General features: G+C 40.1%; 3 protein-coding genes across 8 annotated transcripts; 2 read left to right on the forward strand and 1 right to left on the reverse strand.

Moving 5' to 3' along the window:
- The first annotated feature begins 2,085 nt into the window (after positions 1 to 2,085).
- Positions 2,086 to 10,810, forward strand: tlcd1 (TLC domain containing 1). Its single transcript, XM_085430479.1, has 4 exons — positions 2,086 to 2,890; positions 3,789 to 3,871; positions 6,207 to 6,289; positions 7,631 to 10,810. Exons 1-4 carry the CDS (start codon positions 2,685 to 2,687, stop codon positions 8,027 to 8,029), a joined length of 771 nt encoding a protein of 256 aa, XP_085286605.1. The 5' UTR covers positions 2,086 to 2,684; the 3' UTR covers positions 8,030 to 10,810.
- Positions 10,811 to 12,005: 1,195 nt separating this feature from the next.
- LOC146694324 (ras-related protein Rab-34-like) lies at positions 12,006 to 22,221 on the forward strand. Of its 6 annotated transcripts, none has more exons than XM_085430482.1 (11): positions 12,006 to 12,095; positions 16,061 to 16,157; positions 16,237 to 16,328; positions 16,415 to 16,483; positions 17,418 to 17,519; positions 17,605 to 17,669; positions 17,777 to 17,828; positions 17,920 to 18,001; positions 18,353 to 18,443; positions 19,803 to 19,910; positions 19,981 to 22,221. In XM_085430482.1, exons 2-11 carry the CDS (start codon positions 16,083 to 16,085, stop codon positions 20,046 to 20,048), a joined length of 804 nt encoding a protein of 267 aa, XP_085286608.1. In that variant the 5' UTR covers positions 12,006 to 12,095; positions 16,061 to 16,082; the 3' UTR covers positions 20,049 to 22,221. The 6 variants fall into 6 exon arrangements, with proteins under 6 accessions (XP_085286608.1, XP_085286612.1, XP_085286606.1 ...); XM_085430480.1 differs by lacking the exon at positions 12,006 to 12,095 and adding an exon at positions 14,194 to 14,438; XM_085430485.1 differs by lacking the exon at positions 12,006 to 12,095 and adding an exon at positions 14,194 to 14,438 and having other exon boundaries at positions 16,418 to 16,483.
- LOC146694325 (uncharacterized) lies at positions 20,247 to 24,331 on the reverse strand. The gene is made up of 5 exons (XM_085430487.1): positions 24,139 to 24,331; positions 23,898 to 23,991; positions 23,509 to 23,655; positions 21,969 to 22,064; positions 20,247 to 21,022 (listed from the first exon to the last, which is right to left on the reverse strand). The coding sequence occupies exons 1-5, from the start codon at positions 24,259 to 24,261 to the stop codon at positions 20,880 to 20,882; spliced, it is 603 nt and encodes a 200-aa protein (XP_085286613.1). The 5' UTR covers positions 24,262 to 24,331; the 3' UTR covers positions 20,247 to 20,879.
- Positions 24,332 to 25,115: the final 784 nt, after the last annotated feature.

Consider the following 25,115-nt stretch of genomic DNA (forward strand, 5'->3'; position numbering starts at 1 on the left):
GAGAGAATGATACCACAGTGAGTTAAGCACATAGTAAAACATTGCTGCAGCTGGACACAGAATGGACTCCACCCTGAGCAAGAAGAAGCAGTACTCCATTCTTTAGAGACATGCTCCACCCTCTGGTTTGCATCTTTGTGTAGAAGAATTACTACTACAGCTGAACACTGACCCCAAACACACATCAAAACACTGAAAGAACTAACTGAAAACCAAAGAAGACCAAACACTACTGAAGCTGTGGCTTTCCCTCCACAGTCGTGTGACTTGACCCCAACTGAAAATTTACTGGGACTGAAAAAAAGCACTCCTGACATAACAAAAAGCTTTGTTGGATCATGCTAAGGTGTGGATTACCCGCTTCTGCTCAAAATTTTATAATAATAATAATAATGGATTGGATTTATATAGCGCTTTTCAAGGCACCCAAAGCGCTTTACAATGCCACTAGTCATTCACTCTCACATTCACACACTGGTGGAGACAAGCTACGGTTGTAGCCACAGCTGCCCTGGGGCAGACTGACAGAGGCGAGGCTGCCATATCGCGCCATCGGCCCCTCTGGCCATCACCAGTAGGCAGTAGGGTAAAGTGTCTTAATTTTGTAATGTAACAAATGTAAACTAGTGTCTCAGATTTCCCCCAAACTACGTGAGAAAGTCAGTACAACTATTAGAAATGTAACGAAACATTAAAAACACTTACATTACCAAAAACATTCTATTTACTAGACCCTTCAGTGCCACATTCAGGCCCAACAGTGAAATTAAATCTCTTTCTGATTAAGATAGACCTGCTTTTGTTTGCTATTCACGATGCAATCGCTGAATTCAGCTGACCTCTAGATTTTCTTTCTTCTGGCTGCTCACAGTCTCCACTGTAGCTGTTTCTCAACAGCCGTCAGGAGAAAGAAAATCAAGATCAATATGGTTCACTCTGAGCCAGACAGAAAGATTCTCATCTAAAACAGATCACATGATATTGGGAGACCTTCTCAAGACCTAAATAGCAAAAGAGCAGCAGCAGCTTCTCTTGTATGAAACCAGGGGCTTCTGCATCTGCAGGCTGAAGTATTTTTTCTGGAAACCTGAAGCTGTGAGGAATTACAGGTTCCTGTGCCTAAAAAAACTATGAGAGCAAAAAGGATTCCAGCATCTCACACTGCAAAAGAAGAACAAAAAAAAAAAAAAAAAGAAAACTACAGGGAGGGGACCAGGAAACACAAACAGTGGTGTTAAATTACATTTCTCTCTCTCTTTAACTCCAGGGTGTCTGGTTACAGGGAGCTTTGTCCTCTGGGTATAAGCAGATTAATTGTATTGTTCATCTTTCACATTTGAAGTTTGCTTTCAAAAGGTAAAAAAAGAATTTCGTGGATTCAGATGCATCCAGACATGGCTTTTATTTACCAGAAAGACATGTGCCGTTTTGGAATAATTTTATTAATGCAGATTATTAAAGACGAATTTTTCAGGATGTCTCAACGGCCCTTCTCCAGGGTAGAGTTTAGAGAGTAAGGTACCCCCTGGTGGTCTTATAAAAAACTGAGTAGTTGCGATGTGAGGTCATCGTGTAAGGTTTTGTCTCCATCTCCTGGTGTGTTTTCATGCTAGCGCCTGGCTGTATTTTTTTTTCTAAAAATGGAGCTACACACTCTGAAAACGCTAAAGCTTATTTTTAAGTCGTTGTTTGGACATATTTACGTTAATTTGACAGCTGCGGCTGAACACAGCCGGTAATAATATTACTAACAACTGTTCATGGTGTTATCAGTAAAGAGAAATGCGCACTCTTCAATGAAACCACTGTGAATATAAAAACGACAATGATGTAATAAGCTCTCATATAAGGGACTATTTTAATATTGTGCTTGGATTTTGCTAGAATTGCGATTAGATAATTATTGGTAATATTGATATGTAGCCAACAGATTGGGTTTTTCAGCTTTATTTGCAGCTTTGTACCCAACACACTCATTCACAAATTAAACGCTTTTACGCGCAGCGCGTTATTTACGCACGAAGGAGCGGCGCCTCCTGCGTGTCTATGTGCCAAACATTCCTATGCTTATTTTTGTTTTCGACAGCACGAGCACAAATCCACATTTTAGCAGGATCTGTGACCGCGGTGGATCAGTGCTACCGTTCTTCTTGTGAAATCTAATCGCAGCCTCTGGTCTTTCGTTTCTCTGGTTTTAAGGGCGCAGCAGCGACGGCACCACCCACCCCGCTCTCCCTCTCCACCACTCCCCCTTCGTGATCCACAGACAGGCGGGGTGAGAGCGGCGGGACATAACGTTACGAGGCGCAGCGTGAAGACAAACACCGTCGCATTGGAATGAGCTGTAACCGGAATCCCCTCCAAGCCCACCTCTTCAGGCTCGACACGCTGAAAACGTGAAACGAAAAAAAAAAAGGCTGCAGCATCAGTTGGAAATCAGCTCTGCAGAAATTTGGGGGGAAAAAAGAAAAAGAAGCTTAGGATCATCTCCTGCAGCAGCAGCTGCGTCTCTTTTCCCTGGCCTGGACAACGCTCCTATCTCTTAACGCATATATTCGCTCATCACTGGGGCCGAGGAGACGCTGACAGGGGCGTAAAAAAACAAAACAAAAAACGTCAGGGGGACGAAGGGAGGGAGCTCATTAAGAGCAGGCGCCAAGAGACAGCGGGGTGGGAAGGAGAGTATGGAGGCCCTGCTTCCTGTGCTCAAGAGTCACCCAGGCCCGTCAGTACTGGTGTGCTCTTTGATTTTCAGGTTGGCCCACCAGCTGCTCCAAAGGCTGCCCGTGCCCAAGGTGGTAAAGCAGGATGCCTTCCGCTCCTGGAAGTGGAAGAACCTCTCCGTCTCTATGGTGCACTCAGTGCTGACTGGGATTTGGGCCCTGACCTGGTAAGTGTCCTTCCAACGCACACATCTGCCTGTCCATCCACACTGGGACACCATTGTCTATTGACAATGCACATGATGTGTCATGTGTAGGGGTGTGTGCGCAACAGTGACAGCCTGTGGCAGCCAGGATGAGAAGGGCATATTCACACAGGGTGAGGGATGGGGGAGAGAATGGCATTTTCAAGTGGGGAGGGAATTGCCACTGTACAGTATGAAACAGACACATACAGCTCTTATTGCTGTTTGTATCATTCATGCACAACTCAGAGGTTTGTAAGGAAAGGAATCGTTTCAGCCTCAACCGGCAGGCAGACCCAATGAAGCAACAGACTGCTGATATATCAACTGGAAAAACCTGCTGGCTTAACCGTTCTTGTGAAAGCATTTTGAAAAAGAGTTATGTTGGGCGGGTCTGAGCTCATGACTCATCTTTTAACATTAAGAAATGGGATCAAGGTCAAACTTTGAAGCTGTCAGCTCCATTCAGTTTGCTAAACATGTGACCATTTGAATTTGCAGTCACTTGACTGCTTAAGTGGGTGAAAAAACACGTTTTCCAATTCAAAGTAAGGGGTTTAGCAAACTGCTTTACATATCAGATAAGGTCTACCAGCCATTTATTAACAGTTATTCTTTCGTGGCTTGTTTATTCAAGGAGGGGGAACAGAGGAACCTTTGCTTTTAAAGGTGTTCCCCTTATGGCAAACTTCAAAGAATGGTAAAGAATAACAGAGAGGAGCTAGAGATTAAAATGGTAGAACATGAAATAAAAAACCCTCAATAACAGCTGATGTTAATGTCTCTGCTTAGTCAGGCTTTTCTCTCCAGGAGTGAGCCCATGTATGTCTGAGTGAGGCAAATTCAGAACCATCTATCCATAACATGTATCCTTCTCCAGTGTGGTGGTTTGGCCAGAGACGCTGAGCGACATCCACTCGTACCACACCCCTCTATCCTACCTGCTTGTCTGCGTCTCCACAGGTCAGTAAACACATAATGGATTAAAAAAAAGCTAAGGGTACTGCAAAATTGACATATATTTCTTCATAGTTATGCATCCCAGTAGTTGTATACTGGGAAAGTATAGTTATATAGGGCTACTTTTGTCATGGAATCTGATGATGAATCATTTTTCCTGTTAAAAGTTATAAAAATTGTCATATTATATATGTTATTATATCTAACTGTCTAAAGGTCCAAAAGAAAAAAAACCCCTCATGTCTGAGAAACTGAAACCAGTAAAATACATTTTTAGTAGTACATTAGTTTTATGTCGATTGCAGCTCCAGTTTAATGTTTGAGAGAAATGTGGGAGAGATGTTGACTGATGAAAAATTCTTCTTCCATTACTTGATCAAACTGCAATTATTTTGGGCACGTAAAATTCCGCTTTGCCTGTCATTAGAGAAGCAGCCAACAGATACTTCTCACCTTTTTCCCAGAAGGGAATCTTTCCAGTTAAATGGGCGGCTCCCCTCAATCACCATGGACACCAAAGATAGTCCCCCCAAGAACTCGTTGATCAGGTCGAGCTCTGCTGTGTGTAGTTTAAACAATGTGTCTCTGCATTACTACGAAGACACAAATCTGTAAAGATTTACCGTAACTACTGCAAACAGCTATAAGTGCCCCTGAGGCCAGTCACACCAGATACTGGAGGTCATTTTCTTTAACAGAGGGACTTGTTGTGCGTCTCCGTAGCTGCAGAGTGCCAGTCATACTATAGTACAAAGGGACCCTTAGTCACTAGAAAACCTCCAGCTGAATGAGGTCGACACAGTTTAATAACTGAACTGTTTAGCTGGCAACTTCTAAAAATGATGATGGCGAGAAACGTTTAACTCTGCTGTCAGATTAGCTCAACACTAATTCAGCACTTAGTGTTGCTGTGTCTGGATGACCGTAAATGGATGGAAGGGAAACCCGGCTTTGTGGCCTCAAATATTCTTAAAACTAGCATCTGAGAAATTTATCTTTTAGTGCATGATGTAAGAATTAAATGGGAGCTTTATCTAACAGATTAAGCGATTACTGACGTATTCTTTCAATATTTATGTGCTAAAAGAAGACTGATGCAATTGTCAAGTAACTAAAATATTAGTTTGCTAAACTGTTGTTTACTTCATGTTGTAAAAGATCTTCATAGCAGGAATAATGATTATGCTCATTCTTGTGTTATCTTTTTATGATTGGATACATGGTTTCATAATCACTTGTGTGTCAGTTATGGTTAATGGAGAACTGAGTCACTTTGTGGATTTTCAATTATTTCTCATCCAAATATGGTAGGTATCTCTATGCCTCAGAAATAAGGGGCTGGAATTATGATGATGATGATGCGGCTTTGCTTCTTGGGAAGATAGCGTGCCCTCTGCTTTACAGTCTAAATGCATTTAAAAGCTAAGACATAAAAAGGTGAAAAACCTGCACAGGACTGTGTGAGAGAGGTCACAACACACATTGATCTGCCATCTCCTGCATAGCAGGGAAAATACTTAATCAACTAGTCTGCTGTGTAGACGTGTATGCTGCTGCTCTGTAGCAGACTGCTGTGATCAGCACATAATTTAATGAAGGCAACCACAGCAGACAGTCGTGCATAATGTGTCCCGCTGCCTTCGGACGGCTGCAGAGATTTATTGAAGTGAAGGAGAATGTGACTCTCACACTTTATGCGGTTGGTCAGCGACAGTTTCACTACAGTGAGGGCTGTAACTAACTATTATTATTACTGAGTGTTCTGCGGCTTATTTTCTCGATGCAGTGAAAAGCCTGCCAGATAGAAGGGAGTGTTTTACAGGGAACAGGCTGAGGCAGATGATCCTTACTTACTTTACACATGAAAGCCTGACATCTTTACTTTCTTTTTCAGTCGGCAGTTTTAACCTACTGGTTTGCATTCTTTGACATGATAGAAGTCTTTGTATATGAAACATGCTGGTGGAAACTGTATTGAATTGCAGTAAACTGATAAGCTTCGCATGTAATGACAGCTACCATTGAAAATATACTATCATATACCCAAAGGTGTCTAGTGACCATGAGATCAGTATAAGAAACAACTGCTGTGACCTCACATGTAAACACCTTTAAGTGCTCTTCTTCTAACTATGGAACTGGTACAAAATCATTTCAATACAGGGGTCAGTCATGTTTTTCTCATTTTTGGTTGGTGCTAGACTTTAACAAAATTACCCTATTGCAAATTAAACACCCCATATGCAAAATACACCAGGGAAACATTTTCAGAAAAGCTTTTGTTACAGTGAGCAGTAAAACACAGACAAAATCTTAGAATTTTTCTTTTTCCTTACAGGCTACTTTGTGCATGATGCAACTGATATCATCCTCTCGGGACATGCAAAAGGATCGTGGGAATTTTTACTCCATCATGCACTGGTAAGACAATTTGCCCGTGACTGTTATGAGTTCTTAACTTGATCGAGGTTTTGTTCTCTGGTTTAGTCAAAAATTTAAGTCATAATGTTAAATCCAGCCAGCCATTAAAAAGAAGGTAGTGTCAGGGTAACCTGCATACTCTTGAACTACTGGGTTTTCCCAGATATTCTAAGGTTTTATAGAGAATGACCCAAAAAAGAGAGAATATCCAATGAGTGGCAGTTCTCTGGGAGAAAATGTCATGTTGATGTTAGAGATTAAGAGCATGGCCAGACTGCTTTGATATGATAGGAAGGCAATAGTTGCTCAAAGAAACACTTGGTACAACCAAGGTATGCAGAAGAGCATATCCGAGATCACAACACATTGAACCTTGAAGCAGATGGGCTACATCAGCAGAAGACCACACCGGATGAAGCTAAGAACAAGAAAATAAGACTATAATTTGCACAGGTTCACCGAAAGTAGACAACAGAAGATTTGAAAAATGTTGCCTGGATTTCTGCTGCAACATTTGGATGATAGGGTCAAAATGAGGTTATGAAAAAATAGCAACAGCTCAGCCAGCTGGTGGTGTAATGGCATGAGAGATAGTTTCTTGGCACAGTTTGGGCCCCTTGGTACCAGCTAAGCTTAATTTTAACACAACAGCTTAGCAGAATTTTGCTACTGACCATATCAGTCCTTTTATGACCACACTGTTCCTGTGCTCTGATGGCTGCTTCCAGTGGGATAACAAGACATATCACAAAGCTCAAATAATCTCAAATTTGTTTATTGAAGACAATAATGAGTTCACTTTACTCAAGCGACCTCCATAGTCACCAAATCTCAATCCAATTGAGCAGCTTTGGAATGTGGTGCAATGGGAGATTCTCATCATATATATGCAGCTGACAAATCTGCAACTGTGTGACGCTGTCAGGTCAATATCAACCAAAACCTCTAAGGAATGTTTCCAGCACTTTGTTGAATCTATGCCATCAAGAATTAAGGCAGTTCTGTAGGCAAAAGTGGTCTAACTCAGTTTTACCTACCAAAGTGTAAGGTTTGTTTATAATGTACTCTGAACAAAGGATTATTATAGCTGTTAAATTATCTACTGCTTTAAATCCTTTAATATTACCCGGCGATTACTTTTAATGTTGGAAAAATCATGGTTTTCCACTGAGTATAGTACATATTCTTAGATTGAATCTGGACATGCACTGACAAAGTCCCAAAGCAAACAATAAAAGCAATTGAGCTGCAAAGAAAAGCAAACAATGAGATCACAATCCACAAGAGATTAGCTATTAGTACAAACACCTGCACCACCCTCTATGTCTGTCTCGTCCTCAGGTGATTTGGTGTTTCCTGTATGCCCTGTACACTCAGCTCTATGTAGCCGGCGCTGTAATCGCCCTCTTTGTGGAGGTCAACAGCGTCACCCTGCATCTGAGGCTGATGCTGAAGCTGGCGAGTGCTCAGTCTTCCACCTTGTACTACGTCAACAAGCTCACCAACCTGTTCACCTACGTTATGTTTCGCCTCACCACCCAGTTCTACCTCACTTGGTTTATTATCCACAACTACTCCTGGCTGGACCACGGTGGATACTTTCTTGTTTCTATGATGGTGATGAATATTATGATCCTAATTTATTTCTACCGCTTGCTCCGTGCAGACTTCTTCCCACGGAGCTGTGCAGGACAGAATGGGATGCATAACAACAACACCAAAAAGTTTATTAGTGATTGACAGGGGAAAGGTTTACGGGTCTTTTATAGTTTTGTCATTTTGTTACTGACAGCGTTTCTCATGACGGCAGGTTTCCTTATCGTGTCTCTCTGCCAAAGAACATACTGCCACAAAAAGTCCAAACCCTAGGGATGTTACCACTATTAGCGTATTTAAAATGTCTTTTTGTATCATAACTTTTACAGAATAAATTGAGGTTTTGTAAAAGACCCTTAGTGGTTTACCTACCAAGAGTCTGGTTAGAATAAACCATAAAACCAGCGTTTTCATACCAGTACAATAAATATGAAGCTACGGCAAGCAGCTGGTTAGCTTAGCCTAGCGTGGAACCAGGAGGGAAACGGTTAGCCTGGCTCTGTCCAACAAACAAACAAAAAAGTACTCATGTAAATTAACAAATAGTTGCTTTTTTGTTCTTGTTTTTTAACAGTTGTTGAATTTGAGCAAAAATATTTAATTTGCCAGTATTTTCTCCTCTTTATGTATGCTACGTATGGTAGCCCAGATAGTTTCCAGATGTTAGTGGGGGTTAAATTAATTTTTCAAAAAGTGTTAAACCATTGCTTAAATGTTAAAGTTAAGCATCATGTCAGGTCTAAGATTTTGAGTACTATATTTTTAATCAAAAACTTTGATAAAAGCTGTCAAGCAGATATGAAACTTCATCTAACAGCAGTTAGCTTTGATTTGCATTAAGATTAGAAATAATGTTTTCACACTTGGAATTTCATACAGGTTAAACCAGGGGTCTCAAACTTAAATGAGGTGTGGGCCCCTGCTGGCACTGTCATCTCATCGGAGGGCCACTTTAGTATTCAAGTTGTACAAAAAAAACAAACAAACCAAACTTCAAGGGCCAAGTTGCATTGTATTTCTTCATGTCAATACACGGGCCGCAAGTAGGGGTGACGTGGGCCGCAAGTGGTCCCCTGGGCCGCAAGTTTGAGACCCCTGGGTTAAACAAACAAATCTACTTGTCAGTAGGTTATAGTTAGTTTAGCCAGTCAGTATTAACTAGATTTATAATTATTAGCTTACAGATATAAGAGTAATTGCAACCTTTTCATGAAACTCAGAGCAATCACTTGCATGATGCAGATCTTTAATATTTCAAGCAAAAGTTTGACTTTTAGGTCATTACAATGTCCTTCTTGTTATCTCACAGCTTTGCAGCCTTGAAATGTTTCCAGGGACTTATTTAAGGACATATTTTTTATGCATTATTTAAATTAACTTTAATTTCAAACATTATGTATGAATTCAACAGTCAAACTGGGTAAAAATATTTAAAAGGTTTACAGACTGCTCCAAAATGAGGTTTTTAAAAATATTATTTATTCCTGTTAGATATACTTAAATCACTGTCTTTGCTGTTATAGAATTCATACATTAATTCATATTTTAACAAACATTTGCTGTCTTAGTAAGACCTGATATTACTAAGACAGTAAATGATGGTATTTGTTTTGGACATGCACAGCTGTAGGGACCATGGACGAGCAGTTTTATCACACCTGCTTGGGGGATGCATAGCAAGGAGATGCCCTTGCCTTTGCAGTGAAGTCCATGTGGTCATAGCCACTTGGAGGGCAGATGGATGTCTATGCCACATCATGTAAACCCTCTGATGACTAAATACACTAAATGTCACTAAATTAAAAACAGATTCTTGTGTGCCCACCCTTGCAGAAAGTAAAACACCAGAAGAGTGTTGTTGATTTTTTTCATAAGAATGTCCATTGACAAATGCGTAGTTTATCAGAAAAATAAAAAAACTGGAAATTGTATTTTACAGTTGCTAACAACCTTGCTCTGTGTTGCTACATGTTTAACATTTGCATGGGTAGCAGGTTTTTTTTACGTCGGGAAAATCATGATCAGCTTTCCTCTTGCTATTAGGAAATTTCTGATCTTGGACTTTGAATTTTAGCATTCATTTTAATTATATGTGTAAATAGAGTGGACCTCTCCCTTTGTCTTTATGAAGCCATTTGTGGCTGAAGAGATGCTGGACTGTCAAAAGACGGGTGCATAATACACAGTGTTGTCAAACTGAAGTGTAATACACAATAATGTGGGATAATTTATGGTACTCTTGTGGTTGTCATATTAAATCTGTTTGTATTTGACTCAAGTGGAGCTGGATCTTCCTGCCATCTAACAGTAGCTCTTTGGAAACTGGGAAAGCCTCCATGGAGAGCAGGCAGCAGCACAATCCCAGTCAGATGTATCTTGTTGCTTGTTTTCAAAATAATACTTTTACAGAAAAGATCTTCTTTTAAAGACCTTGAAACAGAAGATGTGTTCTCTCTTCCTCTTTGTTCCTAAACTGTATATATATATGTATAGCACTTTGTACATAATGTCCTTCGGTGTGCATTCCCTTTTGATATATTATAAAAGAAGTGTCCATAGTTGTTGACCATTAGTGGACTAAAACCATGCCATGAATCATAAGTGCAGTGACATTTGAAAACCTAACAATAAGTACATTTCATTTTCTATTTCAACTGATGCCAAGAAAGTCCAAACAGACCTGGACAGAGTGTCTGAGCTGTGCTACAGTGCCTTTGCCTCCGTGCCTTTGTGAATAAGGAAGTATAGATATGCCGCAGAGTGGTGCGTAATATAGAGACAAGCATACAGAAAATCCATGCGACCCTGAACACAATAATGTAAAATATATCTTGTATTTAAGCAACAACTGTCTTTTTTTTAGGAACTGTGTATTTTGGATTGTTGAGTGATACCATGAAAATAAAGATTGTATTTAAAATCACAGAGGTGATGACGTGTCATTTTGTCTTTTATTGATGAACAGTCAGTGTGAGTTTAAAGGCTTTCTCTGATTTGTGCCTCCTCGTCTCCTCCGTCCCGGCTGTGACCTGGAAAATAATCTTTGTTGACGGATGTCTCACTTCCTAAATCATGTCTGGGTGAGACGCTTGCCAGACGACCTATAAATAACAAAGGATGCACAGGTATATTCTTTGCAGAAGTGTTTTTACCTTCATCAAAAGGGATTTTTGTGAGAAAACTAGATTCTGTTTTTATGCCCTTATTGAGGCTTTGCACACAGCTTTGATACACAAACTGCCCTTGCCCCTTTTTATTTCATGTTTTCATTTATCTTTGTGAAGCTTTCCTCCTTTCCCAATTTTTATCTGTGTGATTGTCCCACTGTGTTATGCAGTGAATTTATTTAAAAATAACACAGGTCTGAGATGATAAAACAAGCAGTAGTTGTGTCACGTGTCATATTTGATTGACATGCTTTATAAATGCCTGTTGCTTGGTCTCCTCTCCTTGACTGCGGTCAAATTCAGGGTCACGGGAACCTGGAACCTAACTCCAGCAGTCATAGGGCAAGAGGCAGGGTCCACCCAGATTGCTAGACTTTTGCAGGGCTAACACACAAAGACTGGATATATACTGACATTCACACCTAAGATCAGTTAACTCATATGTGCTCCTTCACCTGGACCTGCTATAACTCCTCTATAAATAAATGATCCTAAAGGGTGCACTGTAGCAGTGAACATAATTAACACAAACTGCATGAATTTACTTGTATCATTTTGTTATGGGTCATAATCTCCGTTCATTTATTCATTAAGATTTTTAATATATGGATTCTTCCTGCGACAACATGATGAGAAGCAAATCTCACATCTGCATTCACCTGTGGGTTTAACAAAGCTTGAAGCGATTGAAAACGCAGTGTTAATCACGCTGTCGGGTGGCATGTTGCTGTGATTATGGGACGTGATCGGGTAATCTCATTTCCTAAAACAACAACAACAACAAAAAACGATCGTCCAGTGCATCCGATGTCAAAGAAGATAATAAAGGAAGCATTGAAGCGCCTTTCCTTAAAATTTAGAGAATTCCACCAGCTGACACACAGATACTTCCGGTTCACGTCTCCCATTTTTAGAAAGCATCTAAAGCACATTTGACTATTGGCTGATGTGTCTCTTCCTCGGTTCCTCCGCTTGCATCTCCCGGTGGGCGGGACTAACACCGGAGGAAAGGAATCGAGGGTGCACCCTGAATGAGGAAGGGGGTGAGGCTCAAATATGATACACATTTAACAAACACATTGTTCGGTATTACAGTGCCAGTCTGGGCTTTTCCAGGTGAAGCTTACATGTTGTGGGATACTTGGTGGTTTCTAGTGTTGTAGTATGTGTGTACGTGGTTGTCTAGGTGACCTGTCAAGGGGTGTGGCCGGCAGAGTGAGGAACAGAATCACATAGAAATATGTCAAATAATTGTTTTGTGACCTCCAGAAGATTTTTCTTTGTGTAGGATGTGTTCAGCTGACCCGTGCTGTTGCTCATTATGGATGAGGGAAACGGAGTATGACAGGATAGAAGCAGATGTTACATGAGCTATAGGCTGATTTCTAACTTCCAGAAATAATAAAGCTATAAAAGGTACAATTCGGTGAATGAATCTAATCAGTGTCATCGTTTTAAAAATAAATCAATGTCTGCTTCCCTTTATGCGACCTAGCGTTGACCTAAACACCACAGCCAGTCCACAGGTTTCTCCACATCTAACCTTTAAATAACAAAAAAAAGTTTTGAATACCTTATACAAAGATATAGATATAGATAGATCAAGATATAGATCCAGTCTCTGATTTGAATGAATGAATCAAGATATTACATTCCAGTTTATCAAATTTCACTTGCTGAACAACGCTTACCTCAGAAAAATATTATCTTGTCATGTTTCTCCATTCTGAGAGGGGAACACATTAATGCTTTTAGCACACAGCACATAGTTTGTGTGCCAACCTGCACAGAATCAATTTTTGTGTTTACTGATATGTGTTGAACTGTTTGAAAACATTACATGAAACCAAAAAGTAAAACAAAATAAAAACATGTTGAGCACTGCAACCGGAGCTTTATTTACATGTGTACTATGAACATCATAGGGATGAGAAGAATAAAGGGATGTGTTGATAGTGTAAGCGAGCAATGGGATGTCTTTTTTATTATTATTACTGAGCAAACATATCATTGCTGTTGCTGGAAATAATGCATGACTCATTAAAATGAACCCATTTGACAGTAACTAACCTGCCTGTAAAAGTCATCTGTTTACTAACTGAAAGTTTGCTGACATTTTAAAAAATGATTTCTGGTATGTAAACTGTTGTAAAACGATTGTTAGCTTAGAATCTGTCAAACATAAATCTTATGAATGATATGAAACGATTTTGTGCCAGGAAGATAATTTTTTATCACAAGCTGGAATTGCAATTAATGCAATTAATTTTTGGCTAAGGGACTATTACATTATCCTTAATTTATCCAGGTAAAAATTATGATTGAGATTTTAAAAAAATTCAAGAAAGATATAACCAAGAGGAAAGTAGAAAAAAATGACATAAAAGTTATGTAAGTATATTTCTAGAGATCAAAAAAGACTGGATTGAATATAGAAAACAGTGAGTACAATGATGGAGAATCATAAGGATACTACTTGTGATATTAGGCGTTTGTTTATTTTCTGTATAACCTTTCCATACAAATGCTGCCTATTTGCCAATATCAACAAGGATATTAGACACACAAAAATACATAAAAACATCAGCAATAACTTTTTCATCCCTGCCTCATATTTTAATAAGACACGTCGCTGCATCGTAAAGACAAATCTAGTATGTGCAAGTTTGTGTATGTATGTAGGCCTGCACTGCTATATGTGACATAATATAATAACGCAAGCAAGTGATTTATGTCTGTTAGAAATTTAACTACTATTTATTGCGCTTACAACTAGACAGATATTCAAAAGAGTGTTATGGCGCCCTCTGTAGCAGAAGAGTCAGTATTGAAGGACAGGAAGTTATAGTTTTTTTCCTCTGTGGGGAAAAAACGAAGACATTAAAAGTAAGCAATACTCGAGTTACGTGGAATTAGGTGAAAGTGGGTGGTATTATAAAATGGAAATAGAAGATATGTACAGTAGTTTTTGTTTTTGGGCTGTTGTTGTGCATGCAGAAGGATTTCCCGCATTGTGACCTTTAAACATGGTTTCTATTATAGTAAAAAAAAAATCACATAAGTGTAACAAAGAAAAACAAACAAGCAAAGTTAACAAAGTAAGTGACAGAGCCCCTTATATCCGATCATTCCTCTTTCCTCCAGCAGGGGGGCGAGCAGGGAAAAATGTGGGAGGAAAAACTAAATCCAGGGACCTGAGTCAGCAGCTGCAGCGGTGCCAGTCTGCCGATCCCCACAACTTCCGCTCATCCGTTTCATCTTCACACACATTCATAGTTAACAATGGAGCTGAATTGATTTACAGTGAAGAGCGTCTTTGTTAGAGGACGAATACAAGCAGAACAGAGGAGGAAAGAGGACCGAGCGGACCATACGGAGACTCTGAGGTATCCCGTAACATCTCCAAACCCGCTGCTGCTTTTCAGGAGTTAACTCTGAGTAACTCCTGCGGTTTTTCTTCTTCGGGGGTAACTTCAGCGCTCCTCCTTCAACTTGATGCCCAGTCTTCAGGTTTCCGCTATATGTTAGACTATATAAAAACAGCGTTCTTCCTCTTTTCGTGAAGCTCTGATGAACAATAGGATTAAATGTGATCCACGCACTGAGGGGATCAGGGCCGATCACAGTTGTCTGGTTTTACAAACTGTTGCTGTTGTCTACATGGTCGCGTCTATTTCTAGGAAAATAACATTTTAAAGAGGCTGGCTAATTGTGGTACTGTCTATGTCCTGGTAGCCTGGGAAACGAAAACAAACAAACCTGAAAGAAGTTAGAGGAAAAACTGCGTGAGCTGATGTATCCCACATTCAGAAAGCTACGGCTAATTAAGCACTTGTTTTTATTACCTTCTTATCCGAACTTCGGTGCAGACGTGGTCAACAGACAATAAATTGGGGATTTCTAATAATAATCAGCATAATAGTTTTAGTTAACTACAGTTTGTGCTAAAGACTCGAGCCACCTTTGATTTTCTTTATATTTTTCTTCCAAGGTGACTTTTGTTCTTTTTAAGTGGTCTTTCTTAAGCTTTTTCACCCATTTTCAGTCCAGTCCTTTAATTTCACGGGAATATATTTGTGTTTAAGTCACTCTACGCTGACCTATGAATCATTCAAGCACAAAAAGGCACCTAAATCGAGGGATGAACGAGTGTACACATAACAGAAACCTTTTTAGCCCTTTGTTATTAGGATTATTTGTTGCCACTTTGTTAGCTGAATCTATGAAAGTTATCAAAAATAACACAGCTTGACAGACAAAAAATAGCAGCCTTGCACCAACCAGGTGATTCTTAAAGAACTATTAGCTGAAAAGTTGCATATCTCAGGATGGTGTGCCGTGTGTGCTTAAGAAAATCTACGTAGAGCACAACAGAAGTAGAAGTAAGATATTTACGGCAGATGAACCGAATCTGAAAGTCACCTCCTTAAAAAATAAAAATATCAATACCTGAGAGAGATCTGTGGTTCACTAAAGAAATAGTCTCAGTGGAAAGGTGGCTGTCAAAAAGAACTGAACTGAAAATCGGTGACAAGCCAGTGGTGTTGGCGATCATATTAAAGCTGATGGAAATACTAACACAGCAACAGAGATTCATCCACAATGTAGTAACATCTTGAAACGCACAATGGAACACTATAGATCATGGCTTCACCTCTCGAGAGCCTGGATCTCAACATTACTGAAGCAGTGTGGGTTCATGTTGACAAAAGAACAGAGTGAAAGGCAGCCAGCACCCAAAGAAAAGCCTTGAATGCTTCAAGAAGCCTAGAGAACTATCCCTAAAGACTACTTAAAGCATTGACAAGAAAACTTCCCTAAGAGAGTTCAGATTGTTGAAAAATAAAGGCGCTTATGCCAAATATTGACTTTAATGCTGGTTAGAATTTGCCTTGTATACTCGGTCAACTAAACCCGTTTCTGTCTCGGTAGATTTTTCGTTTAACTTGGGTGGCTTTAAAGATAAACAGCAGACTGTTTACACCGCTCCCTCTGTCTTTCTGTCCAGCTGCTGTTTTCCTTGAGGCCTCATGTCCGTCCGCATTTCAGCCATGAGCGTCCTTCCTCCTGTTCGACGGGACCGAGTCATCGCTCAGCTCCCTCAGGTAAAATCAGTGACCCCAGTTGCCTGCTTATCTTTCTAGAAAAGTTCACATCTTCACGATCCCGCCCTCCTCTCTTCAGTGTTTCCGAAAAGAGGCAGCCATCCACACTAAAAATGATTTCAACAATAAAGTAAAGACTGCGTGTCAGGAGCAGCGGACCGGCACTGTGGGGTGAGTGCCGCAGTGTGAAGCTGCTGTATGCGATCTGCTTTATGTGGCTCTTATTTACTTGCTGCTGCTTCTCTTATTCTTCTCAGCAGATTTAAAATATCCAAGGTCATCGTGGTGGGGGATCTGGCTGTGGGGAAAACCTGCCTGATTAATAGGTAAACTAAGACACACTCGCTTCATATGTGACTGCAAGGCGAGAGGGAATTTGGGGAAATGAATAACTCAGAGGGAGTTCAAGGAAGCACAATACTTAACCTGTGTTACAATTGCTTTAGGTTTCACGGTAATCAAAAAAGTATGAAGCAGTTGTTAAAAGCATGAAAAAAAGGTAGAAAACATAAAAATGGGGCATCTATTTCCAGCCCTGATATGCTTTACTGTACTTATGCTTTGTAATGGCTGTGTTTGTGACCACAACACCAAAAATAATGCTTGTTAGGAAAGATGATAATCTTTGATGGTTTGTGGTCCCGTCACTTCTGCGCATGAGGAAAACACAAGTTTTGGACCACTTAGAGAGCCTCGCTGCATGCAGTACAACATCTACCACATGTATGGAAGTACACAGTTTGAGACTGTAACGTTTTAAATTGCAGTACAACCGTGTCACGTTTTGTCACTTGTAGTTTATTTTTCTGTAATAAGTTCCTTTATGCGTCTGCCATGATCATACATTAGATACTTTGTTTTATTAACAAATGCAGGCAGTGTCGGTTTTATGATCGGGACCTGGGGATCCAGGCCCACCCAGTAAACTCAATGTGCCCCCACAACTTTGGTCAGACTTTATAAAGGACCCCTCATGTCTCTTTGAAACTAAAAACAGGCCATTTATCAGCGTGTGCAGCTAGTTTCGAAGCGTGAACCTACTGAAAATTGCTAAGCTCCTTTGCCTCTGCAATCTAACACAGATCTTTTTGCACTTTGTGCTAAATTTCTCTGTGCATGTATGGGTGTAAATAAGCATAGCAATTTTCTGTGTTTTTTCTTGAATGCCCCCCTGTCAGAGTTGGTCACCTGTCCAAATGATGTAGTCTGCTGCCGACCATAAGTGCATATATTTGCAATAGATTTATTTATTTTTTTAAGGTTTTGCAAGGATACCTTTGACAAGAACTACAAAGCAACAATCGGTGTTGACTTTGAGATGGAGCGCTTCGAGGTGCTGGGTGTTCCTTTCAGCCTGCAGCTGTAAGTCTGATCTGGAAAATGTAATGCATTAATACAAAAAAAGTCACTCTGATTATGCTCGTCAGCCGCTCTCTGTGTGTTAAAGGTGGGACACCGCAGGCCAAGAGAGGTTCAAGTGCATTGCTTCTACATACTACAGAGGAGCCCAGGGTAAGTTTCCATCAGTCTCTCCGTTTAAAACACTGTTTCCAAGGAATAAAATATCAGTCGCTTTCCCAGCTGCTAACGCAGTAAAATGATCTCTTCTTCTCTTCCAGTTGTTATAATCGTGTTTGATGTAAATGATATTGCCTCTCTGGGCCATGTAAGGTAAATATATAATATAAGAATAACATTTGTGTGCCTTTATCTCATTGTTGTCCCAGCTGGTGGATTTAATGCAGTCTTTTTCCATCTAAAGGCAGTGGCTCGAAGACGCTTTGAAAGAGAACGACCCCACCGCTGTTCAGCTGTTCCTCGTGGGCACCAAGAAGGACCTCAGCGTACGTCTTTTACTGTTTAAAGTGGACGTGCCTGCGGACATTTCTGTTGTATATACTGGAGTCAAATGTGAATGCTTGGATAGGTGCCAGGAGCACAAAGCGTATCCAAGCTCGAACCTCAGGAATGTTTCTCCTCCTTTACTACACCCTAAAGTGGTTGTGACCGAGGTGGAAATCACACACAGGAACGTTTCTAAGACATTATGTATTTAAACAGCCGTACTTAAGCTAGCTCGGTTGCTAGGAAGACATTGTTTTTATGAGTTAGTCAGTAAACATGATACAATAAAATAAACAGTTGTGTTTGTTTTCTTATTGCTAATGTGTTGTATGCTCTGGTTTGTCTCACAGTCACCTGCTCAGTATTCCCAGATTGAACAAGATGCCCTCAAACTAGCAAACGAGATCCAAGCTGAGTATTGGGCGGTTTCATCGCTGACAGGTGAGCGTTTGGATTTTAATACAAGTAAAGCGGTTGCCTCCAAAAGGTGTTAGAGATGAAAAATATTTCTATAGCTTCAGCCAGAATAGCTTTTGGTTTTTGTTTACACTGTTCCTCAGGGAAAGACGCTGCAGTCGATTGTTTACATGAAAATATTTTGGTAGTAAATGCAAAGTGTTCAGTTCCAGAGTTACCAAATTTGCACCTAAGTCTGTATTACACTGCTTGAATAACAGCTACTGTAATCTAGAAAGATTAAAAAAATGTGTTTGTTGCTGTTTATTACCAGAAAATATTCAGAGAGAACAAAAGCTTTAGCAGTGGCCAAGTCGAATGCACTGGAAAGCTCAGCATCACTAGAAGGCCTGAAAATCCACAGAAGACAACTAAAGTAGATGCTTTCAAACTTTGTCCTTGTTTATGAAAAACAACTTGACAACATCTAACCAGGTCAAGAACACTCGAGGAGTGTGGGTTCATTTCAAGATGGAACCCACTGATTACTCTCAAGAACAAGAAGTCCAGATTAGATTTTGCCAGAAAACATCCAAAACAGCCTGCAGAGCTCTGAAAAATAATCTTCAGACAGCTGAAATCAAGATAAACTTGTACCAGAATGATGATAAGAGACAGGTATGGAGAAACAGAAACAGCTCATGATTTGAAGTGTGCCACTTCATCCATCAGATACAGAGGCAGTGTTACGGCATGTGCACGTATGATGACGTGGCTGCTGATAGAAGTTGCAGGATGAATTCTGAAGTGTACAGGGCTTTACTCTGTGCTCAGATTCACCCAAACACCTCAGTGCAATTGGATAATGAGCCAAAGCATACTGCAGAAGCAAACCATGAGTTTCTGAGTGGTATGTCCTTCAGTACCAGGAGTCCATCGCCTGATCTGAAGGCAGAGACCCTGAAACGAGCACCAACAGAGGGCGGCAGTAAAAGCCTGGAAGAATGAGATCTATGCTTTCAGTCATAGACTGCAAAGGAAAAACAATCCCTGTATTCAAAGTCATGTTGGTTTGTCAGGTAGCTTTTGATTCTCTGAAAACCAGCAGCTTTGTATAGGTTCACTGTCATTCATGGACAGTTGATGCATAGTTTTTAAAACCACCTAAATAAAAGCTAAAGCTCTGCATTTGACTGTCATTTTGATTGTTTGATTTAAATCCTACGATGCACAGAGACAAAACTACAGAAAAAAATAAAAAGATTTACTTGTCCAAAGCCTATTGAGCTAGCTTTAGTTTCTTTATAGACCTCCAGTGCTTCTCCTTAAGTCTGTTTAAATATAAAGTCCCCCAGCAGTAGTTTTCACACAGGCCCTGACAGATGCTCTCTGTATCTGCTGCAGGGGAAAACGTGAGAGAGTTTTTCTTTCGGGTTGCATCATTAGCGTTTGAGACCAACGTTCTTGCTGAGCTGGAGAAAAGCGGATCAAGGCAAATCGGAGATGTTGTCAGTGAGTATCCAGACAATCCCAAATCACAAAAGTAGTTGTCGCACGCTTTAAAACTAAGCTTTGCTTTCAGGGATTAACAGCAATTCTAACAATCTGTACGCTGCATCGAAGAAGAAACAGTCCAACTGCTGTCAGTAAGGATGGGAGCAGGAGGTTAAAATCGATGGTACGGACTGAAAGCGAGGAGTTTTCTGAGTGGAAAATGACCACGGCTGCCGTCCAGCTCAGCGGGAAGGATTTCTGTGGTCGGGGAGGGAGGAGGGATTCAGATGTTTCCCTTCCTGACATGTTTTAATTTCAGTTTTTCCTGGCCTAGAAAGCTTTTTCCTCCACGGGATGTGTGTGCAGATTCTTGTGGAGTGACACAGGAATTACACACAAAATGTTCCCGTCCTGCCAGAAAGAGTCTCGTTTCACTTAGGGCTTCAATTCAATCTTAAATCTTGTTGCTGCTGTAGTTTATTTTAACAGTCATATTCTGCTCGTGTTGAATTTGTTTTTTTGGCTCTTCTTTTTTTTTCATTGCATTAAAGTGACCAGTTATATTTGTTAGAGGCTAAAAAGAAAATTTGTTCTTGTTTTTATATCTTGTTCATCATCTTCTCCGTTTATCCATCGCACGCTGAGGTCCCAGACCAAAGACTGGGAGCCATATTTGTAATGAAGATACTTGAAAGGTATATTCTTTCTGTTTACAATCAAATTTATCACAGACTTTTATGGTCAGTATCAAAACTAATGTGGTTTTCATATTTTTCATTTTCCCATGGTGAGCTTTACATGTTGTTAGGACATTAAATAATAGAATAGAAATTGTTTCGGTTATTTAAAATAGAATAAATCTAAAAAAAAAAAGCCAGCTATTCTATGAGCTCACTGTATTTCTTAAAAAATATATCTATACATTTATTATAAAATTTCTGTGCTTTGCCTTCTTTGCTGAACCTTTAAGGAATCACGTTAACTTGTTCAGTTGTTGAAGCTTTTGAAGGAGTCGAGGTATTTTCCATCAATTTGGCTCTGCAGCTCTTCGGGTATGCAGTGAGAGAATTTGTAGTTTTCCTTAATCCACCTTCCTCCTTCGGTGTTCTCGATAGCCACAGCTGCGACGCCTGCAGAGTGAGATGTTTACAATCAAGTGTTGGGAGTCATTCGGTTATTATATAATACATTACTTTGCAAAAGTCTTGAACAACCCCTTGCTTCTTTATGTTTTGCTTCCAAGCGCACCGACCTCTGTTTTTAAACCAGTCAGTAGTTCTCCAGGCTTTTCTGGAAATCTTTCAAAGTTTTTCTTTGGCTGCTTTTCTTTTGCACCAACACGGTGATTGCCAAAGAGCTATTTGCTGAAAAGTTAGCATATCTTGGACAAGTGTGTCTTTGACCAAACTGGAAAAGTAGGGCACAAAAGAAAAAGTGGTTGATTTAAAAACATTTTAAAGTAGATAAGCAGTATCTGAAAGTGTCCTCAAGTCCTATGTCCTTAAGAAACAGACAAATCCAACAAAGATCTGATGCAGGACTTGAGATGCATCTGGCCCTTCAGATACATCTCCTGTTTACTGAAGCCTCATCAGAAATGGTCTCAGTGGAAGAAACTATTCTTGAGGATGGGAAATTGAGTGAAAAGGCTGAAGAATGCCAAATTATACAAGGATTGGACTGAATATCAGTGGCTAATGCCCTGTGGAAGACGGATCTGGCTTCATTTTTCTTCTTTTTTTTTGTTGACAAAACAGCGCAGTAAAAGCATACCTAGTTAGAAAAACACAGTTATGGTCGATTATTTCCATAATGTGGGGTCGTATTGACAGAGAACAGAGCAAAATGCAGCCAACATCCACAGAAGAACTTAAATGTTCATCAAAAACCCTAGAAAACTATTCCTGAAGACTACTTTAAGGATTTAGAAGAAACTCAGTTTTTGCCTTTTATCCTTGATTTCCACATTCCAATGAATTTTTGCATCTTTTTTTACATTTTCCTAACAAAATATAAAGAAGGGTAATTCAAGACTTTTGCACAGCACTGTAACTGTTAACTTATTGACTGACAAACCTACAACTGTGGCTCCCAGTTTCTCTACCAGCTGAATGGCAGCCTTCATTGTGCCTCCAGTCTCTATCCACTGGTCCACTAACAACACCCTCGAACCTGCGGCGGGGACACACATGTCGACTGTTAATGTCTCCTTCAGTCTTTCTTCTTTAACTCTTTTTGTTTACGAGGACAAGTATTAAAAGAAAATGGTACATCTTGTGTTTTTGAAAGAAACAAAAACAAATGCTGACAATAAACAGTTATATTTTAATGCATAAGTTTCCCATTAATGTTGTTCTAGGGGCTTCTAGTATTTTGTTTTCAAATCTCAGATTAAGAGAATACTCATTTCCCTAACGTTGTGGATCTCCATTCACCTGTTTATACACAGTCACACCAGACTGTGTTTGTGCTGGAGAGGATGTAGAAAGTAGAAATTGTAGGAATTTGTGAGACTTGATTCTTCTTTAAATGTACGTATTGCAAATTGATGTTCAAAAATGAATCCAGGCTGTCAACAGATTCTGAAGAACCAACATCTGTGGTTTCATGTCCTAAACTGGCCTACGCATGTTATGCAATACCAGATTGCACCAGGAGATGGTGCAGTGACCCAGGCAGGACCTTCAGAAGACATTCCTCTACAGGAAATAAAGCATCTTAGTCAGGTGTTGAGCTACTTGAACAGCTTCAGTGTTTCTTGGCAGTTTTAATGAAGCTTTTCCCTCATTCAGTGTTATGATGAATTCTGACACATTATCCAGAATCTTCCGTCTGTAATATGTGAAGGCCATCGCATGTGGCTCACATCGTTTTTAGCTGTTCAATGATCTGTCATTGTGTCATCCTGCCAGACATCATTCCTGTCAGGAAATGTTTAATCATGCGATGATTTAGGGTAGGGGTGGAGAACTCCAAGCCTCCTGCAGGTTTGAGATGTGTCCATGATCCAACACTGCTGATTGAAATGGCAAAATTACCTCTTCAGCATGTCTTGAAGTTCTCCAGAAGCCTGGTAATGAACTAATCATTTCATTCAGGTGTGTTGACCCAGGGTGAGGTCTAAAACCTGCAGGACACCGGCCCTTGAGGCCTGGAGTTGGACACCCCTGATTTAGGGCATATTTTCATTGATTTACAATGAAACAAACATTCAGGCCTGTGCTATTCTCTGCGTGCTCGTTACACACGTTCGCCCTGTCGTTGAGAATATTGTGAAGGATAACTCATCTGATCACTTTTTCTACGTCTCTCTGGACAAAGGCCTTTACACCAGTTTTATAGTTTTCTGCATTCATCTTTGTTATGACAGCTGGTATTTGTTCAATATCAGTTGCTTCAGCTGACAACAGATGGTGCTGTGCTAGAAGAAAGACAGGGGAGTTTGGAGAAAGAAAGACTGGGCTTTGACAAAATAAATAATTTAATGATTTTGTCATATTTTTAGAAATGTAAGAGCTGAAATCAGTCATTTATCAACCTTCTCATCCACAAACTGCCCAAACATCTTTCTCAGTAAATTATATAACAGGGTTTAAGGGTAAAAAGAAATATTAACCTGGTCTTAGCACATCCAGTCTTACTTCCATAGTCTTTTCCCTGCCTGTGTAGTCTGTGTAGCTTTGGCCTTGGGTGGGGACACATAGGTGACCTGCTTTGCGAACAGCCAGGAAACCTTTTCCAAGAGCGGTGGCAACAGAAGCCCCTGAAAAGACAACATCAGTAACATTCATTCACACCCACAGAGCGAGAAAAGAAGCTTCACGTTGCCATGCCATGTGTTAGAGGCAGAGTTTTTCTAAATTTAGTATCTTTGCCTGAAGGGTCAGGTTTCCCGACCTACGTAATGTACACACTGACAACGTCTTAAAATAAAAAATTACTCTTTAGTTTCTCTGAACTCGCCCTGTATTTTACCTCTAAACGTGAAGTTCTTTGCTTTCTTACCAAGAATGAATCCCATCGCATCCATGCCAGCAACCAAGTCAATGTTGTCACTTTGGAAAGGACTGAGAAGGTCTTTGGCACAGTCTGCAAGAGCCTGGATCGAGTGCAAAGAGGGAAAAAAAGCATAAAATGACGAATGTGCACATGATAAGAGAGACTGCATGTGTATTTGTGCAGTTAGAGGTGAGGTTTGTCATGCTCAGCGAATAGTTTTAGCAACATTTCTTTTCTCTCGGCATACCTGGGAGTTGCAGTAAAGTCTGGATGGGTCCAGCCAGGCGAACTCTGGACCTTTTGTGTTTGGAGCCATTAAAGAAAGGTACCATCCTTTATGCCTGTCGCCTGGAACTGCAAACACATCCATTTGGAGAACAGCTCTTGACTGCACTGACAAGAGGCACAAACAGGGGTGAACGGACTGAACTGTGAATGAGAGTCTTCTGTATCAGGTTCCAGGGGGGGTGAATAATGGGTGGGAGCTGGCTGTTAATTATACTGAACTAAGTTACAGTTTCTCTCTGCAGTTTGCACCAGATTTCTTGTTCAAAGTTTACCAGTCATTCATTAAACAGTCTTAGCCTCATCAAACAAAGCCTTATATGAGGTATAAGTCACAAAATAAACACTTATTTTTCTTCTTTCTTTGTATTTTCTTTTAGTACTTTGGGACCATTAAAGACTCACACCAGTGTTTAGCCTGCTTGAGTTTACTTTTATTTGATTTTTGTACTGTGGTTAAATGAAGTCAAATCAAACCTAAAAGTAAGAACAACAAAACATTTAAGATGACGTTGTATCAGTGTCTTTGAGGATGTGAACAGAAAGGTGCAGTCCTTTAACAGATCATCTATCTGCCCTTCCAACCATAAATGCATAATTTAAAACAAACTATTTTTTAATGAGTCAGTCTGAACTTCGCATGTGACGAAACAGAGCAATTGTCACCGTTTTGTTTTTTGAATATGTTCAGTCTCTGCACTAAACACTCCAGTCACCTGACCATAACTGAATACACGTCCTATAAAAATCCCTGCCTCATGAATGCCTCAGGCTGTTATTGCAAATACCGCTCAGAGCTGATGTCTTTAGAGGAATCAGTGTCTAAATAAGCTCAGGTTGAGATCACGCTCACTGCAGGAGAAACACGACCCTGGAGCTCGCTGTATTCACAGGATAGTTCCAGTTTTCAGACTGGGAAGCTTCTTACTGTTATTAAAT

This window comes from Copadichromis virginalis, linkage group LG14, assembly GCF_057382275.1.
Source record: "Copadichromis virginalis isolate Kocher_CV1m ecotype Utaka linkage group LG14, C_Virginalis_male_GT1.1, whole genome shotgun sequence".
Taxonomy (NCBI): Eukaryota; Metazoa; Chordata; class Actinopteri; order Cichliformes; family Cichlidae; genus Copadichromis; species Copadichromis virginalis.

Coding starts and splice junctions, on each gene's coding strand:
- LOC146694324 (XM_085430482.1), top strand. CDS start 16,083: ATGTCCGTCCGCATTTCAGCCATGAGCGTCCTTCCTCCTGTTCGACGG. Junction 17,829..17,919: donor GCCTCTCTGGGCCATGTAAG/GTAAATATATAA, acceptor TTCCATCTAAAG/GCAGTGGCTCGAAGACGCTT. Junction 18,002..18,352: donor GCACCAAGAAGGACCTCAGC/GTACGTCTTTTA, acceptor TTTGTCTCACAG/TCACCTGCTCAGTATTCCCA.
- LOC146694325 (XM_085430487.1), bottom strand. CDS start 24,261: ATGGATGTGTTTGCAGTTCCAGGCGACAGGCATAAAGGATGGTACCTT. Junction 23,656..23,897: donor TGCGATGGGATTCATTCTTG/GTAAGAAAGCAA, acceptor TTGTCTTTTCAG/GGGCTTCTGTTGCCACCGCT. Junction 21,023..21,968: donor ACTGGGAGCCACAGTTGTAG/GTTTGTCAGTCA, acceptor CTCACTCTGCAG/GCGTCGCAGCTGTGGCTATC.
- tlcd1 (XM_085430479.1), top strand. CDS start 2,685: ATGGAGGCCCTGCTTCCTGTGCTCAAGAGTCACCCAGGCCCGTCAGTA. Junction 2,891..3,788: donor GGGATTTGGGCCCTGACCTG/GTAAGTGTCCTT, acceptor ATCCTTCTCCAG/TGTGGTGGTTTGGCCAGAGA. Junction 3,872..6,206: donor GCTTGTCTGCGTCTCCACAG/GTCAGTAAACAC, acceptor TTTTCCTTACAG/GCTACTTTGTGCATGATGCA.